A 16,484-nucleotide genomic window follows, 5' to 3' on the forward strand; every position below is an offset into this window, starting at 1 on the left:
GTGCAGTGTTGTACACAAAATCCAGAATGCTGCTGCTGCAAGAACCTGAGGAGGAGTGAGTCAGGTGTATACTTACAGTACACTTACATTTTTTATTCATTGCCAGCAGCATTAGAGCTGCCACTGCAGCTCTTTTGAGTATGATGTGACATCCCATGTGCTTCCCAATGTCAGCATCTTATTTACTGGCTTTCTCGTCTGCTGCAGTACAGTCAATACGAAAACTGAAAACTGAGATTTGTATTATATAAACATATGTATGAAGAAATGTTACAAAACTTTATTTATTCTGCAAGGTTTTAGCTAAGCTGACTGGCTCAACCACAGATCCTGTCCAACTGATGTTAGGCATGAGGCACAGTACACCCGGACAGGTCACAAGTGCATCACAGGGCTAACACGGTAAGACAAACAATTTAAGCCTACAGTAAGTCTAAAGTACTGATTAACACATCATAAATGTTTGGACAGTGGGAAGAAGAAGGCCAACTTTGGTAATTAATCCTAGACAATTTGCATCATTAAATAATTTATATAAGTCACTTTAGACAAAGTTAGTGAAGTTTATCACATCATTTCTCTCCTTTCAGTTAGCAAAGCCAGACTCTACTGGTTACAGAGAACCCTATAAGGAGATCATATCATTTCTAACAAAGCATTTGTCATAAAAGGTTATAAAATATAACGTATGATAATTCTTTTTTAATTATGGATTCATGAATCAGTCAAAAGCAATAACCAAGGATTCATTTTCTATCCTCCAGTGCGTGTTCTCCTTCACTGTAATGTCACCTTTTATCCATAGGATGTCACTAGAGACTACCCAATCTCTCAAGTGGCACCATTTGCCCCAATATGGTTTTCACTGAAGAAATAATATACCTTTTACATTAAAAAAAAAAATCCATTTCCCATTTATTACATTTTCGTACAAGATAATTAAAAAGTATAAAATATTTCTTCCACATCCACCCTCAGAACCAGCCTAACCTGCTATTCTGCTTTGATCCAGATCCGTATCAGTGTTTGACAGCTACAGGCTCTCCAGGAGATGGGACCATGCATTGTCCAATTCCTTTGAGATCTCACTCAGGGTTGAATATTCAGTGGGAGGATGAGACCACGCCTTCCTTTCCCAGCCTGCAGAGTGGTGGGAACTGGGTACTAGGCAGCCCAAAATGGTATGCTATTTTTACCACTCTGTGTTCAATCTGAGGGCTGCTCTCTAGAGACCTGTTGCCGGCAGTTCTCCCAAAGCTGCGGAATTTAACCCTAGGACAGCTCTTCCCAGATGTGATGGAAAACATCTGGCCAGCTGCTTGACTACAAGGCTTGGCTGTCCAGCCCCAATGCTACCACCCCCCCTTAACACTCCTAGTCCAAGCTAAAGATCAGTTGATAGTGATGATAAACAGCAACCAAAGCCCTTTAAAACAATGTGAAATTTAATTGTGTGATGTACTGATGACTGAAGTTCCTGCCTGTATGTGGTAATATTTAGAAGGAACAAAAGCCTCGGAACAAGTTTGAGTTGGGGTCAGAAGAATGAATCATATCAGTGAGGATAATAAATGCAGGCATCCTTTAAAATAACTGGGGAAAAAAAAAAAAAGGAAAAAAGAAAAAAAAAAAAAAAAAAAAAAAAAAGGAAAAAAAAAAAAAAAAAAAAAAAAAAAAAAAAAAAAAAAAAAAAAAAAAAAAAAAAAAAAAAAAAAAAAAAAAAAAAAAAAAAAAAAAAAAAAAAAAAAAAAAAAAAAAAAAAAAAAAAAGGAAAAAAAAAAAAAAAAAAAAAGAAAAAGGAAAAAAAAAAAAAAAAAAAATGAAAAAAAAAAATGAAAAAAAAAAATAAAAATAACTGGACACAAAAATAATGCAATGAATGTCACAGAATCCCAGAATAACATTATTAATTACTGATTTTTATTTAATTTAAAAAAAGGTTACTTGTAAATGTTACATTGAGTTCTACTGAAACATTTCCATGTTCTGTCTCTTAGCACAAGTTAACATTAGGCACACAATAATGCAGACATCATTTTGCATTTCTAGCCACTGTTTAAATACAAAACAGAGAAGAGCGATTGGGGGGGGGGGGGTGTGGGGGGGGGGGGGGGGGGTGTCTTACTGTAGCAAAACTGCTGTACTGAAGCAGTGCAGCCAGAGAAGAAAATACATCAAAACTGGAATTCAACTCAATCGTTTCCATGTGAAGGACAACAACTGATTTATCAAGTCCCTGTGTCATGTGTTACATTTAAAAAAAAAAAAAAAAGACAAAATCAATTTACAGACCATAATACCCTGGATTGCAAAATATGATTAAGAGCAAGTTTGTGTTATTCCCTCACACATTCACCAAAAGTACAAAACGTTCTACCGGTATATCCAAATACAGAAAAATAGTCAACATGCCTGAAAATATTGCCTCTTGCTTCTTTGATATTCAAATGTGGCCCATGTCGAAATGATAAGGGACTTCTATAAAGTTGTAAAAGCCAAAACTTGCCCATGCCTTCTGATATATCAAGAATCTGTAGTCACTTAATATTTGGTCTTTCCCATTGAAAAATAAACATTAGGTGAGAGTGGGATGAGCACAACACTTACTCAAACTGCAGTGGCAAAAACAGCAATTTCACAAACACAGCAATTAAAATAAGGATACTAAACAGCCATTTGTCCACGTCTGGGCTGTAGCCTTTAAAGCCTATGTACAGCTCATGGCACAGGAAGGGTAAATGCTGTGGTTCTTACTACTTTGTTGGCAGAAAGAGAATAATTGAGACAAAACGTTTTACTTATTGCACGAAAACTATTACTTTCAAGGGTTTCACTTTGCACCACAGAAAGCTTTGAAACAGGTAAAGACTTCGTGGAATTTATGTAGGTTAGAGTCATTGGTTGGGATCTTTTGGTTTTCGTCAGCCCCACAAAATGCTCAGGGTCTTCTTTTAATTTACATATGGCAATCTGTGAAATGAGTTCAGTTGGAGTTGAGAATGAATACACACTGCAATGTGTTGAGAAAATGGCAATTTTTCACATGTGCAGCTTTATCAAAACACAAGTGCCACTACAGGTTGACATAATCCCTATTCATAAGCTTTATTTTTACCATTTAGATTATCAATAGCACTATGAATGGGAATTAATCACCCGTGTGGATCTGTATGCTGTGTTTGTACACTGACACGTGACAAGTCATGGGACCTTTCAATGGCACATAGAATGGATACAAATGGGGTTTTACAAAATCCGGCTTTGCAGCTGTCCACCTTTTTTTCTGAGAAAAAAAATATATAGAAAATAATACAACATACAATCAAATACATTTGTCAGATCATCCTCTTTTTGTTATGCAGAGGTTGAAAGCAAGTGCAGTATTCACGTTCATCAGAGAACAAAATCCAACAGGTCATCCCCAACAGCCTCCAGTTCATCTCAAATTTTAAGCCATCCTTGTTAAAGCTAGAGCTGCTCAAAGCAGAGATGAGTCAAGATCTGTGGAGGCTGGGAGCTTGTCACGAACATCTTATGACATTTTCTCTGAAGACTACATTTACCATACAGGCAAAACAATCATTGTCAACATCACCATTGGTATACAGAAGTCTCTTGTGCACTAACAAGATTTGCACCGTCTTCAAACTCTCCGCCAGCTTTACAAAACACCAGTAAAAGGTTTTACTAATTTTCTGTGGCATGCAACCCAGATTAGGCTTTCTTTGCCAGAAAAAAGGAGAAAGCGGCGCGTGGTTACAGCTATATGGTGCCTTAGTAAATTTGATAAGAAACTAGAGGAAAATAACAGAAAGCCAATAACTGCACATTTTTGGGCTCAGAGTGGGCACTAATGTGAAGGCTCTTGAGTCCAGAGTTTTGGAGTGGGGGTGGTGGTGGTGGTGGTGGGGGTGGGGGGTGTTGGTGGCTTGATGTTTAGTCACCGCCAGACAGAGCCTTCAATAACAGCAGCGGAAGTAAAGAGGAGACTTCACTATGGCGATGTGGGTACCGACACCTCCAGCAGGCGGTTGTTCTTGCGCTTGCAGGACACAGTGTTACCGTTCTTGGGGCTGCTCTGGATGAATTTCACGGCATACTTTGTCCTGCTTGAACTGCACCAGAAACTGCCACACAGAAAACATTAGCCATGTCATAAAACAGCGTCCAGGCAGAAGAAATATCACCTCGACCAGTATAAACCGATTTAACCACGAACGCTCTTACTCATCTGATGATGTCGATGTTGAGTCGCTCCCGGTCTGCAGCGGTCACCCCAATGCGATGGAGCTTGGTGATGATTTCAATAAGGTGCTCACTGCTGAGTAAGAAATCTCCTTTGACAGCTGAAGCTGAACCCTGAAGGAGAAATAAGAATGAATTCCTGTATTACGATCTTTTAATAACTTTAGTGTCTCTTCAGGCTTCACGGGAACAGTCTGTCATTTTGGAGACGTTTTTATTTGCTTTCTGCTGAGGTAAATGAGAAGACCTATTGAATAACTTGGCTTCAACAAGCCTGACTAGAACTGGCTCATAATTATACTATACTACACAATCACTCTTCTCACCTCTTTGAGTTTTGAGAGAGCAAAGAAGCCATCATTCTGCGTGCTCACTGACACAACTAGTGACATCTGGCAGAGGAACGCTGACCTTCACCTGGCCGGTTTTCTGGTCAGCCAGGACAAAATTCTTCTTGTCAGCAGGAAGATCCGTGCGGTTCCCTGTAAACACAAAGAAACAACATGTTGCCTTGCTGTCATTCCCCATTTTTCCTACGCAAACGCAAGAGCACAGACTAAAATTGTTTTGTTTTTGTTTTTTTTTTAGGTGCCTTTTCAAATGTGTCTTTGAGCTTCAGACTGGGACAGGGTTAAAAGTACAACATAATAGACCTGTCCAGAAATGTCTGCTATCTGCTGGAAGAAAATATTGTCAGTTGTTAAGATGTCAAAAACATCAGATCGCTGTGCAAGGTGTTGAAATATACATCAAAACAACTTAGTGGATCCTCTGTCCACTGCGCCCATGTGGAAAATTGAAGAAAAAATCTCTAAACACAAGGTCACTATGTAATCACAGTTCACATTTTAGATTTTACAGCTTGTATACAAACTAAAGGGACAGTAATACTGTAGAGTGTGATCTTTCTGACCTTGCCATTCGCCTGTTAATCTTGTTGACCACATCAGCCAGCAGAACCTTTTCATCCACAGCGCTGTTTAGTTTCTGATATTTGGGGTTCTTGCTGATCTCCAGGTAATCTCCTTTGAAAGGCTGACTCACGCTTGTGACACACGACGGAGTAAAGTAAATGCAAGTACAATACAAGACTGTACTTTACACTGACAATGTGAACTGCTTCTTAAAAAGTGAAAATACCCATAGTATTGCTTTTATATAACTATAAAATGAAATAAGAGCACTTGAAACAGTGACTTTCAGGTACCTGCTTGGGTAAGAGAGCCTTTTTTGTCCTTGAAGATCTCACTTGCCTCTAGCTTTTCCTCATACACAGCCTTCTTTCCTCTGTGAACTGGTCCCTGTTATTTCTTGCACTGAACAAGAGAAATTAAGATAAGTGACTATCTTCCATAAACCTCATATATTTATCTAGATCATTTCTACTGTCAGATTTTAATTATATTGTAATATATATATAGTGCATTATATCAAGAAATGACAGCAAAAATATTGTCCTAAAAGTAAAGTAAGATAAATGCTTTCTTCATTGTACCACCCACTCGCCAGGTGGCAGGAGACAACACAGCAAAATTAAATCCGGGTTGATTGATTGTATGATGGTATGATTCTTTTTTCATGACCAACCCTCCAGAGATGAAAGATTTTCCGGAGCTCTGTATGGACTCCGTCCAGGAAGATGTAAGGCCTGGCCGGCCAGTTCCTGTCTATGGGTGACATGGAAGGCATGTTGCTCTTCAGACCCAGGAAGTATTTTTGTATCTGATACACACAGACAAGGAATTGTTTTCTTGATTTCTTAACATTATGTTGAACTTTAACATGAAGAAAAAAAAAAAGGATTAGGAGCGAAAAAAAAAAAAAAAGTCCAACTTACAATTCGCTGGATGGTAAAGTTCCTAAATCTTTTTTGCCAGCATTTGCCCTGAAGAACTTTCTGTACTCTCTGCGGACCTGTTACAGCACAAAAAGATAAAATGAAATAAATGAACTGTCAATCAATTCTTGGCTCATCATTGACTTTTTATGCATTTGGAAAGATGAGGAAGGACAGTGACAGGAGGATCACAGCGTAACACAAACAGGCACATTGAAATAACATCGGACATTTGGTTGTAGTCACAAACAATGAAATGAAAACTGGAACTCCAGACTGTTGGAATTAATCACAACGATTGTGTAAATTAATTACTGAAAAGGCAATGATGGTTATGACAAGCGTCATTCTGACCTCAATTCCACAATTGAGTTGAAAGGGTCAGTCAACATGATGGAAAAAGATTAGGACTGTGATAAACTGCAGTGTATGGACAACTGAACAACCACCAGATACAACCAAAAACGAGGACACACCTAAAGAGAAAGAAATAACAGGTAAAGCGAATAGAGCTGGATAAACAAAAACAAAAAAAAAGTGCTTGTTTATGGGTTAGTTGAACAGATGTAGACAGAAATAGAAATTAAGAGAAGGAAATATGAGACAGCCAGACACCAGTGCTTCAGATATTCAACATTAAAAGCCTCCAAGGAGGAAAGAGGCATCTGTTCCTTAACAATCGTCCAAAGAGTAACAAAGTATGGAATTACATGATGAAGTTTAAACTTGGTTATATATATTTATTATACACGATTTCATGTTTTCTTGATAGTGTTCAACATAAATGAACTTAATACATCAATCAGTAACTACATAACTATTTATGTCTGTGAGCCATTTATGTCTAAAGCCATACTACAAAAATACTACAAAATCTACAAAAAGTGTCATGAGGACAGAGACTAGCTTCCTGGGGACAGTGGAGAAGATGGCTGACGAGGATATGGAAAGTCAGGGGTGTCAGGTAGGTGGCAGACTTGGCAATAGCTGCGCCGTGGGGCTGGTAGGTACCTTGAGTCCCTGCCAGTAGGCCCAAATCACAGCGACAGCGTGCTTACGCCTGGCCTCTTCCTTCAGTCTCCTGAGCTCCCTGCGAGCCTGTTCAAGGGGTGGGTGGGAAGAGACGGAGAGTAGGAACAAATGAAGCAGGAGAAGATGAGAGGGAGAAGAGGTAGACACCGTTTTGCCTGAGGTCAGCAACATCAAATGCGCGCGCACACACACACTGCACACAAGCCCCGTGTGATCACTGACAGACTGTAAAATTACAGCTCTACTGCTCCAGCCTCCAGAACCCAATATGGAACTGTGGGCCATAGAGCAGTTATCAGGAGAACTTCTGGAAGGGAAACAGAGTTGGTGCTTTGAGAATTTGGAGTGCAAAAGGAGCAATCACAGCAAAAGTGACATCTCAGGCACCAGAGGTCACCTCAAAGGATCCAAAAACACATCCTTCTAAAAAAGTCAAACAGTATAGCAATGCAAAAACTAAACATGCACTAGCTACACAAGACGTCATGCAGAGGGAGCAAACAGCATGCAGTGATGAAGCATGGACCCTGGAGGAAGAAGCTGAAAACAATTCCAGGATAGGATATATCTGTTCCTGATGTATGCGCATGTGTGACTGCACCTTCCATGGAGTTTGTTTGCCTACCTTGGGTCAACGACTAGTACTTACACTGGAAAAATGACATATCATTTAGTGGACACCGCTGTAAATGCAGGTTTAGATGAAAATAATAATTTTGGTTACACAGGTAAGACTCCTCTCTTTGCTTCAGCAGCCAGTAGTCTGCATCTGATAGAGTCTATAATAAGCTGTCTTCCATATAACTTAAGTGTTTGGAAAGAGTCGAGCAGACTGATGGATACGTTATGGACGAGGTGGGAGTGGGATTGATGGAGGCGGCAAGTCAGAGTCACGGCAAATCAAGTCAACAGGCTTCCCAAATACCTTGGTGCCCTGCCAGCCGGCCCAAATGACCGATACGGCATGTTTATTCCTCGCCTCCTCCTTCAGCTGACGCAGCTCTCTCCGGGCCTAATGAAAAGCGGTGGCAGTTGTGGGTGAAGTTAATTTCAGTGACAATCAAAACATAATTGTCCGAGAAGAGGGGACAGAGTAGGTGCAAAAAGGCATTGCGTGGAAACACGGACAACAGGAAAATATATCAACGAGGGGACATTCTCAACATGAGTGGTGCTCATGTATTCTAAGTTTAAAGTTTAACAGAACAACTGAATATGAAAGTGAATGAAATATTACAATACTGCAAAGAAATCTAGTTTCAGAGGTGCTAATGTCATCTTCATATTTGCAAATTTAAAAAGAGCCAGAAAGTTTAGATTCAAGCTGCAGGACCTTGAATATAATTAACAACAACATCAACTAAGAACATGTGAAATGAGAATGCTGTTATAAAATTCTGACAAGATAACAGTATATTTTATGCCATTAGAAAAGTTGAGCTACATTTGCACCATTGTATTGAGTTTTTAAGAGCTTCCTGGTGCTTTGCTTTAGCATATCAGTAGATTAATAAGAACCTTCTTGACTTTAGCCAGAGCAATAACCACAGGGATTATATATGTGCGGCAACATATACATTGCTTACTTCCAGCATATGTTTGCAACATATGCTGGAAGTCATTTTAGATTCCATTATAGAAGAGATGGGACACATTTAGAACATCACATTCAACAGAAACCCAACCTCAGACACACGTGTAAAACATCTGAGCCACGCATCTCAGTCGGGATCAACACAGCTAACTATATTAGCTTAAGAATGTTAGTTGGGGGAAGTCTCAAGATAATCCTACATTTAACAGCTACAGAACACAAAACAGGGGGGAGGGGGGAAGAAAAATCAACAGTCAGGTTCGTTAATCTGGCCAGTTGCCTGACCAAGGTTCATTCAGCAGGGGTGCTACTCTATTAGGCAGTTTCATGGTGAGAATAGCATGGGATGGGACAAGACGTGATGAACAGGGATGACAAGGAAGCTGGGACAGCAACACACTATCGCTGGGTGGAAATACCTTGGTTCCCTGCCAGTATGCCCAAATTACAGTCACAGCGTGTTTATTCCGCACTTCTTGTTTAGACGTCTCAGCTCCATCCGTGCCTGGTGGATGTGGTGGGTGTTAGGTAAGACAAGTTAAAGATGTGAAAAGAAAAGGGGAAAAAAATAAAGAGACAGGAAAGTTGAAAAGGAGTAAGGGAAAAAAGATAAGAGGGAGCTGTGTGATCAGCACAAGAAGCAGGATTAAAGGAGAACAGCAGCAATAATATAAAGGATAGGTTTGTTAAGGACAGACGTTTTGCAATACTGTGGTGCCTTTAGGCTAGAACACAACGTACTACAACAACAACAACAACAACAAAGGACTGAAGCAATACTGTCAAGTGTTCAAGAGCAGGCTTTTTCAGCAGAAGCCAGGCTGGTGTGCCATCAAGGTAAACACCTCACACTTTGATATAACTCTGCACTTTAATGCATCAGTACCTGGGTGCCGTGCCAGAACGCTGCGATGGTGGTCACTGCCTCTTCACATCTCTTCTGATATTTCAGCTCTCTCAGAAGTTTGCGGGCCTGGTGGAAACAAGCAGACATTTTAATTTTGTTCCTGTCTTGACAGCTCCTGCTACATTTTGTTTTCCTGAAAACAGTGAATTCAAAGACAGATGCCCACCTGCCACCCTCTTGTGTAAGACTGAACCACAGTGGTAGCACTCTTGATATTCTGGTACTTCTTTGTTGCTGTGAGATAAAAAAGCAAAATATTTCATTATGCATCCGTGATTATCGGTTTTAATTTGCTTTGTATTTGGGTGCAATTAAAGGGTCTCACAGCATATCGGCGGTACCAAGCTGACACCACTATCTGGCTCTTTTTCATCAACAGGAACTGGCTGCGGCACTTCCAGCCTCTGTAGATCTTCTGAATGAGTGTGGCGAGGTCCTGCAGGCATTGCTTTCTCTTCTCCTCCAAGAAAAAGAGCTACAGGAAGAGAAGAAAATTAAGAGTGCAAGACAAAAGGACAACCGCCTGATCAACGGTGCGATATCGGTTGTTAAAAGTTGGCTGTTATCAACGTCAAATTATCTCCAGGAAGGTAAATGTCAGGGAAAGCCAATTTACCCTGAGGGGAAAAAAAGGTTATAAGTTTTAGGGGGAAAAAAATATCTCCAACCGAATCAAAAAAAAAAAAAAAACAAACAATTTTTAAAACTGAGCAAGTACTGATTCCTCAATGACAAGACAATGTCTGGTTTATCTGCAGATGGAAAAAAAAAAAGAAAAAAAAACACTTTACTGCTCACACTTACAGAAGGACAATGAAAATGAACTTTCGATAATTGACTTATCTTCAAGGATGAGACTGCAACATTTATTGTGCTTGTGTAAGGCAGTGTAATTTGTTTATTTTCAGGAAGAATGGGCCTGTTGGTTTCGCTACAACACATATGGAAGTTTCTAGTTTTTCAGCCCTTTTGTTAATGTATCCCAAGAGCTTGATTATTCATTCCTAAATATTCAAAAACTCTGTTCAGTAAGGTCATGTATTGTTTTATATTTTCTGAATAGAAAAAAAAATGGTAACAATTAAGCTAAAGGTGTGGCTACACTAATTAACAACCAGAATAAATGTGCCTGGACTCTATGTTTTAGTGATTTTGAAGCTGTAGATATGTAAAGGAGATAAGTTGATCAGATAGAAAAAGCAATTAAAGAAGAAAAAATTCTCCCAGTGTGAGATCATGTTATTCCAAGCTCTGTTTGGCCTTTTTGTTGGTGGGGAGAAAATACATTCAAACGCTGCAGGCCTGAACAGTTGAAGAGCCTGCAAGCGCAGAGTGAAAAGCCCATTTCCCATGTTATATGGGATAGCTAAGTGAAACCATGTGTCCTCAGAGTGGTGGTTACATGCTAATTGTTGAAGTGGGGGCTCCAAGCAAAGCCCACCCTGCTTTACAAACATCTTACTGTGAGAAAACAAGGCAGCTGAGCACACTGGATTCAACCATTAGACTTTAAAACACAGCTTAATCTGCTGGAATACCAAGCAGATGTCAAAAATAAACAACTTTCAGGGATACAGACATGCTTTGCCATTTTACAAATTAATATATTTTACCGTTCTTGGGTTCCTGATGAAGATTTTGGAGCGACCATAAGCGAACTCTACTGTTGGAATCTGGAGGTCAGCCATCAGCACCTCCACTCCTTCCCTGTGGGAAGCCAGGAAAATCAGAGAGGTCATCCACTTGACACTGCAAGTGGCCAGACACTACATAAGCACAGATAGATACAGTCATGTGAAAAAGAAAGTTTTCACAGGAGTGGAGTGCAGGAAAGTATAAGAGTGCAGTCCTGGGAAAAACTAAGTGCAGGCTTACTGCTTCCGTAGGAATTAAGACCGTAAGTAGCAGCCAGGTACTGCAAATCAAATGCACTTGATTAACTGATCATCAGTAGATGTACCTCTATAAAAGCAGATTTTTTGGCAGTTTGCTGGTCTAGAGCATTCAGGTGTGTGTTAACACAATGCCACACCCTTCCCAGGAGTGGACCTCCCAGTAAATTCACCCAAGATCAGACAGTGCAATACTTAGAAAAAGCAAAAAAAAAAAAACAAGAGCTACATCTCAGACTCTACAGGCCTCAGCATGTCAAGCATTAAAGTTTAAGACTGTGCAATTAGACACTTAGCAAATATGGCTTGTTTGGAAAGGTTGCCAGGAGAAAGCCTCTTCTCTCAACTATGCAAAGTTGCATCTGAACAAACCACAGGACTTTAGAACAAGGTCCTATGGACAGATGAGACCGAAGTGGAGATGTTTGGCCATAATGCACAATCATCACATATGGCAAAAAACCACAAACAGCAAATCTGAGCAAATAGCTCATAGCAACTGTCAAGCATGGTGGTGGAGGGGTGATGATTTGGGCTTGTTTTGCCAACACCAAGACCTCGGCCCCTTGCAGTCACTGAGTCAACAATGAACTCTGTATAACAAACCATTCTAGAGTCAAATGTGAGGCTCCGTCTGAGAGCTAAAACCGGGTCATGCAACAGGACAATGATCACATGCACACCATATCTACAACACAGTAGCTGAAAAAGAAATGAATCAAGGTGCTGCTTGTCCAGTAAAAGTCCAGACCTCAACCTGATTTAATGGCTGTGGTGGGACCTTTAGACAGCTGTGCAGAAACAAATACCTGCAAACTTCAATGAAATGGAGCAACATTACAATAAATGGGTCAAAATTCCTCGACAACAATGTGAGAGACTGATAAAGTCACACAGAAAACAATTACTCCAAGTTGTTGCTGCTAAAGGTGGTTCTACAAGCTACTGCCCCCCCTCCCCCCCACTGCATCCAAAGAGATTTGGATGCAAATGAAGAACAGAAGGGAGCGCTGAGGATGTGCTTTAAGAAATAGATGGAAACAATGAGCTAGAGAGTTAGAGAAAACATGAAAATATTTAGCAGGATAGACTATCTGACAAAGACCAAGGGACCAATGTGTGAGAGAGTAGATTGAAATCACTGATTTCACCAGCAGAGCAGATGAAACACACAAGTCTGTCTGAGTGACGGAGACAGATAAGGATGAAATGTCTGAACACGTTGTGGTTCAGAAAATAATGATTCATTTCTTCCAAGCAAAGGACAACTGATGTGACAAGACTGCTGCTAGTTTATTAGAGAACTATTAATAGTACAATTAAATTGATAAAACAAGCAAACAACTTTGTTAACAAGTCAATACTGTTGACGTGTTAAGTGCCAAGTCAGTGCCAACAATGTTAACACTCACTGTGTCTCCCTCCATCTAGTAAGATAACGTGCAATTGAATCCATGCATATGCAGAGAGTATTGGTGGGAATGCACGGAAGTGGCTGTGAAACCAATTTCCATATTCTTAGATTCAAACATACTAAACTGACGTAAAGCTGTTGCTTAGATTTATGATTTTTAAATCCAGTAAGGGATTATTTTCATAGGAAACAAGACTTTCAAATTTGAAACTTGATGAACAGATTAGTTTTTCAACTGGAGGAGATGACCTTTAAGACAAGTTTTTGTGTGCCGTTTATGCAATGCATATATATATATATATATATATATATATATATATATATATATTTTTTTTTTTTTTTAAATAACAAAACTGCTGTCACGTTCACCTAATCTTTTCCCTTTTGGCTCTTTCTTGTCTAGGGAATATCCAAGTACTTTTCTAGCAATTGCTGTTTCACATTCACACAGCCACACAGTCACACCTGGGAGTGGACCGCTCTAGCCACAGTCTATTAGTGCTGGTCACACACACACTCCACTGGGAGCAGACTGAAGTTTAGTGCCTTGGCTAAAGACACCTGGGAGCATTTCTTATTTTCCACACTCACATTTTCAAACTAAAAACTTGAAGGGATTTGCTCTGGCAACCTTCCAGTGCCAAGACCTCTTTTTTTGTTTTTTACTCTAATCAACTATTCCCTAATGTCACCCCGCTTCAGGGTATAAACAACAATAACCTTGCAGGCCCCCTCCAGTGTGGCCAGGTCCTTTTGCAGAGCATTTTGTAGCGTTCCAGGCAGGGCTCGTAGGTTTGGCGGAAGGCATAGCCTGCTCTTCTCACGCGGACGTTCTCCATCAGGCCCAGGTAGCGCACCTGATGCAGACCAGAGACTCAGTGAAGATGTGGGATGCCTTCTTATCATTGGGCTTGATACAGCTGGAAAGCAAGAAAACAGTTTGCAGATATGAGGCTGATGTGTAGAGCTTTTACCACAGAGATACATAATCAAATTGCAGTAATAGCAACAGTTCTTAAATTGTGTGTTTGAGATTAATAATGCTATGGTAGTAAATATAAAAACTTGTCTAGACAGTGGAAGTTACTATTTAGTAACTTTGGTCGTTTTTGAATTCACCTCGTTTCACTCTGCTTATACATCACTTTGCATTTAATCATTAGTTATTATTGAGGTGGGATTTGATTTAAAAAATTAATCTAATTAATTAGAAGCTTTGTAATTAATTAATCGAAATTAATCGCATTTTAATCACATATCAATATTTAACATGAGAAATATTAATTTAAGTGTGATTTAAGTGGTTGATGAATGAATCAATATACATAAGCTTAAACTTCAAAATGTTGTTTATTTTCCCACCAGTCTACTACACAGACCAATGAAGGGTGGAAGTGCTCCTGTGATAAGCCAAACTCCTGAAATTAAAGTTAAGAATCATAACTGGATAGTTTTATTCAACATTAATGTCTCACTTAATATAGTTGGAAATTAATCATTCGCTCAACTGTATTCCTTGATGTTGAAATGTGTTATGCTTGTTTTAACATCTTATTTTGAATTTAAAGATTTAAAATTAAACCACAAAAAGGAGCAAAAGTTCGTTCTCCGTTTAACCAGCTGCTTTTCCACAGCTGTGCTTTGCACTGTCATGGTTGCTAGGCAACATGAGCTATGCAGAGGTGAGGGCAGGTGATGCTGATTTGAAGGCTAGACTGTCCAATTTCACAGCTGCTCACTTCCGGTCTTTGTGGGCTGCGAAGGACCCGGTCTACGTAGGACGGGTCCTTAACGAGTTAAAGTCCCACCCCTAGTTATTATTAATCTCTGGCTCTCTTCCACAGCATGTATGTTGTCCTGTCTCTCTCCCCTCAGCCCCAACCCGTCGTAACAGATGACTGCCCCTCCTTGAGCCTGGTTCTGCTGGAGGTTTCTTCCCGCTAAAAGGAAGTTTTTCCTTCCAAATGTCGCCAAGTGCTTCCTCATAGGGGGTCGTTTTGACTGTTGGGTTTTCTCTCTAATTATTGTAGGGTCTTTACCTTACAATATAATGCACCTTGTTTTATCTGTCTTGTTGTGATTTGGCACTATATAAATAAAATTGAATACAACTGAATTTTCCATGTAGACTATTCATTTTGAGGCAGTATTTTACAAAGAATTTAAATTCAGACTCCAAGTCTAAATCACAAACAGCACATGCTCGTTCTGTATAATCAATATGTTCACATTTACCGGATATAGTTTGGGTTCTTTGTCTGCAGGTTCCTCATCAGTGTGCCCACTGAAGCTCTGAACTGGAACCCAGCAGTTGGGGGTCTCTTCAAATTGACTTTGGCTGGGTTGCCTTCAGGGAACAGCTGTTTGATGAGGCTGTGGTTGGCTTTGTACATGGCCTGTGACAGGTCCCGGTATAGCAAGTCATTGTTCTTATCCACAAAGCCCTCAACACGATACAGCACCTAATTGCAATAGTGAGAAACAGCAATTTAAAAAATTTCTTTTTCAGGTATAAGAGAAACACAAACTAATGATTACTTCTTTTTTTTTTTTTTTTTATTTTAGTTGTAATAGTGTCCTACAGAATTGTACTGCATTACATAATTTGCCTATATTAATCTCTATATAAATTTATAATACATTATTTTTTTCATATTCATCAACACATATTTTGAATTTTGCTCTGTTACGTTCTGCCTCCAGTACCTTGCCGGCGTAGTGCTGGATGCGGAAGCAGTTGTGTGGCAGGCTGTGGTCATTGAGAAACTTTGAGTTCTTGTTTAGGCGACTCTCAAAGTGCTGGTGTTCAGCACAGATGGTGTTCAGTTTGTCCAAGAAGGTCTCATCAGTGACCGTCCCAGGCCTCAGACACTCCTCATCCAACATGGCCAAGATGCCATTTGGTTCTGGCATAGCAAGATGGTTACAAAGAAAGGTGGTTTAAGTTCCTTCGTTCAAGGCAATTTTTTTTAATACAATGTCAGACTTAAAATTTGCTTTCGTGCTGAACTGGTTTGCAACAGTGCAATGTCTACTTGACATGGACAAATGCAGCAAAGGTGAATTGTGTTATTTGTTGCACTAGTTAACCAACCAACCATTCCTTAAAAAAAAAAAAAAAAAAACTGTGTGAAGAATATCAGATGCATGGTTGCCAAGAAAGGTCAAAAATAGACATAAACACACAAACAAAAACACAGATTCCTGTATTTAGCAGTGACAAACTGACTTACGTTCTCAATTAGGTCACAGATAATAGCATTGTTGAAATATTCAATGTTGGTCCACTCGATGCCCTGTTTTTAAAAACACACAAACACACACAGGTTTTTAACTCCATAAGAATTGCAGGCTTCACAGTAGACAGACATTCCTGCACATTTTAGAAACAGGAACTGATATACACTGCATGTGGGACAGCTCAGCACATCACATTTTCAGTGTGCACCTCACTCTGATCTATAACTTTTAAATTATGTGCGGAATTTAGACCAAGGCACATACTGTAGCACTTAATATTTACATGGGTCCGATGGGAACAAATGTTCCAGGAAGAGAGAAAA

General features: G+C 39.6%; 1 protein-coding gene across 1 annotated transcript in view; it reads right to left on the reverse strand.

Annotated features, from left to right (window-relative positions):
* Positions 1-2,089: 2,089 nt before the first annotated feature.
* myo1b (myosin IB) overlaps positions 2,090-16,484 on the reverse strand; it is a 51,306-nt gene continuing 36,911 nt past the window's right edge. Inside the window, 23 exon segments of the mRNA XM_030757627.1 lie at positions 2,090-4,093; positions 4,095-4,127; positions 4,228-4,359; positions 4,572-4,625; positions 4,627-4,703; positions 4,706-4,727; positions 5,159-5,169; positions 5,172-5,336; positions 5,471-5,561; positions 5,833-5,967; positions 6,083-6,109; positions 6,112-6,159; positions 7,094-7,180; positions 8,040-8,126; positions 9,595-9,681; positions 9,782-9,841; positions 9,941-10,090; positions 11,229-11,322; positions 13,642-13,783; positions 13,786-13,841; positions 15,157-15,383; positions 15,628-15,827; positions 16,151-16,217. Of these exon segments, the coding sequence (XP_030613487.1) occupies positions 3,995-4,093; positions 4,095-4,127; positions 4,228-4,359; positions 4,572-4,625; positions 4,627-4,703; positions 4,706-4,727; positions 5,159-5,169; positions 5,172-5,336; positions 5,471-5,561; positions 5,833-5,967; positions 6,083-6,109; positions 6,112-6,159; positions 7,094-7,180; positions 8,040-8,126; positions 9,595-9,681; positions 9,782-9,841; positions 9,941-10,090; positions 11,229-11,322; positions 13,642-13,783; positions 13,786-13,841; positions 15,157-15,383; positions 15,628-15,827; positions 16,151-16,217 (2,151 nt within the window). The 3' untranslated portion in view covers positions 2,090-3,994.

Source organism: Archocentrus centrarchus, chromosome 21 (genome assembly GCF_007364275.1).
Source record: "Archocentrus centrarchus isolate MPI-CPG fArcCen1 chromosome 21, fArcCen1, whole genome shotgun sequence".
NCBI lineage: Eukaryota > Metazoa > Chordata > Actinopteri > Cichliformes > Cichlidae > Archocentrus > Archocentrus centrarchus.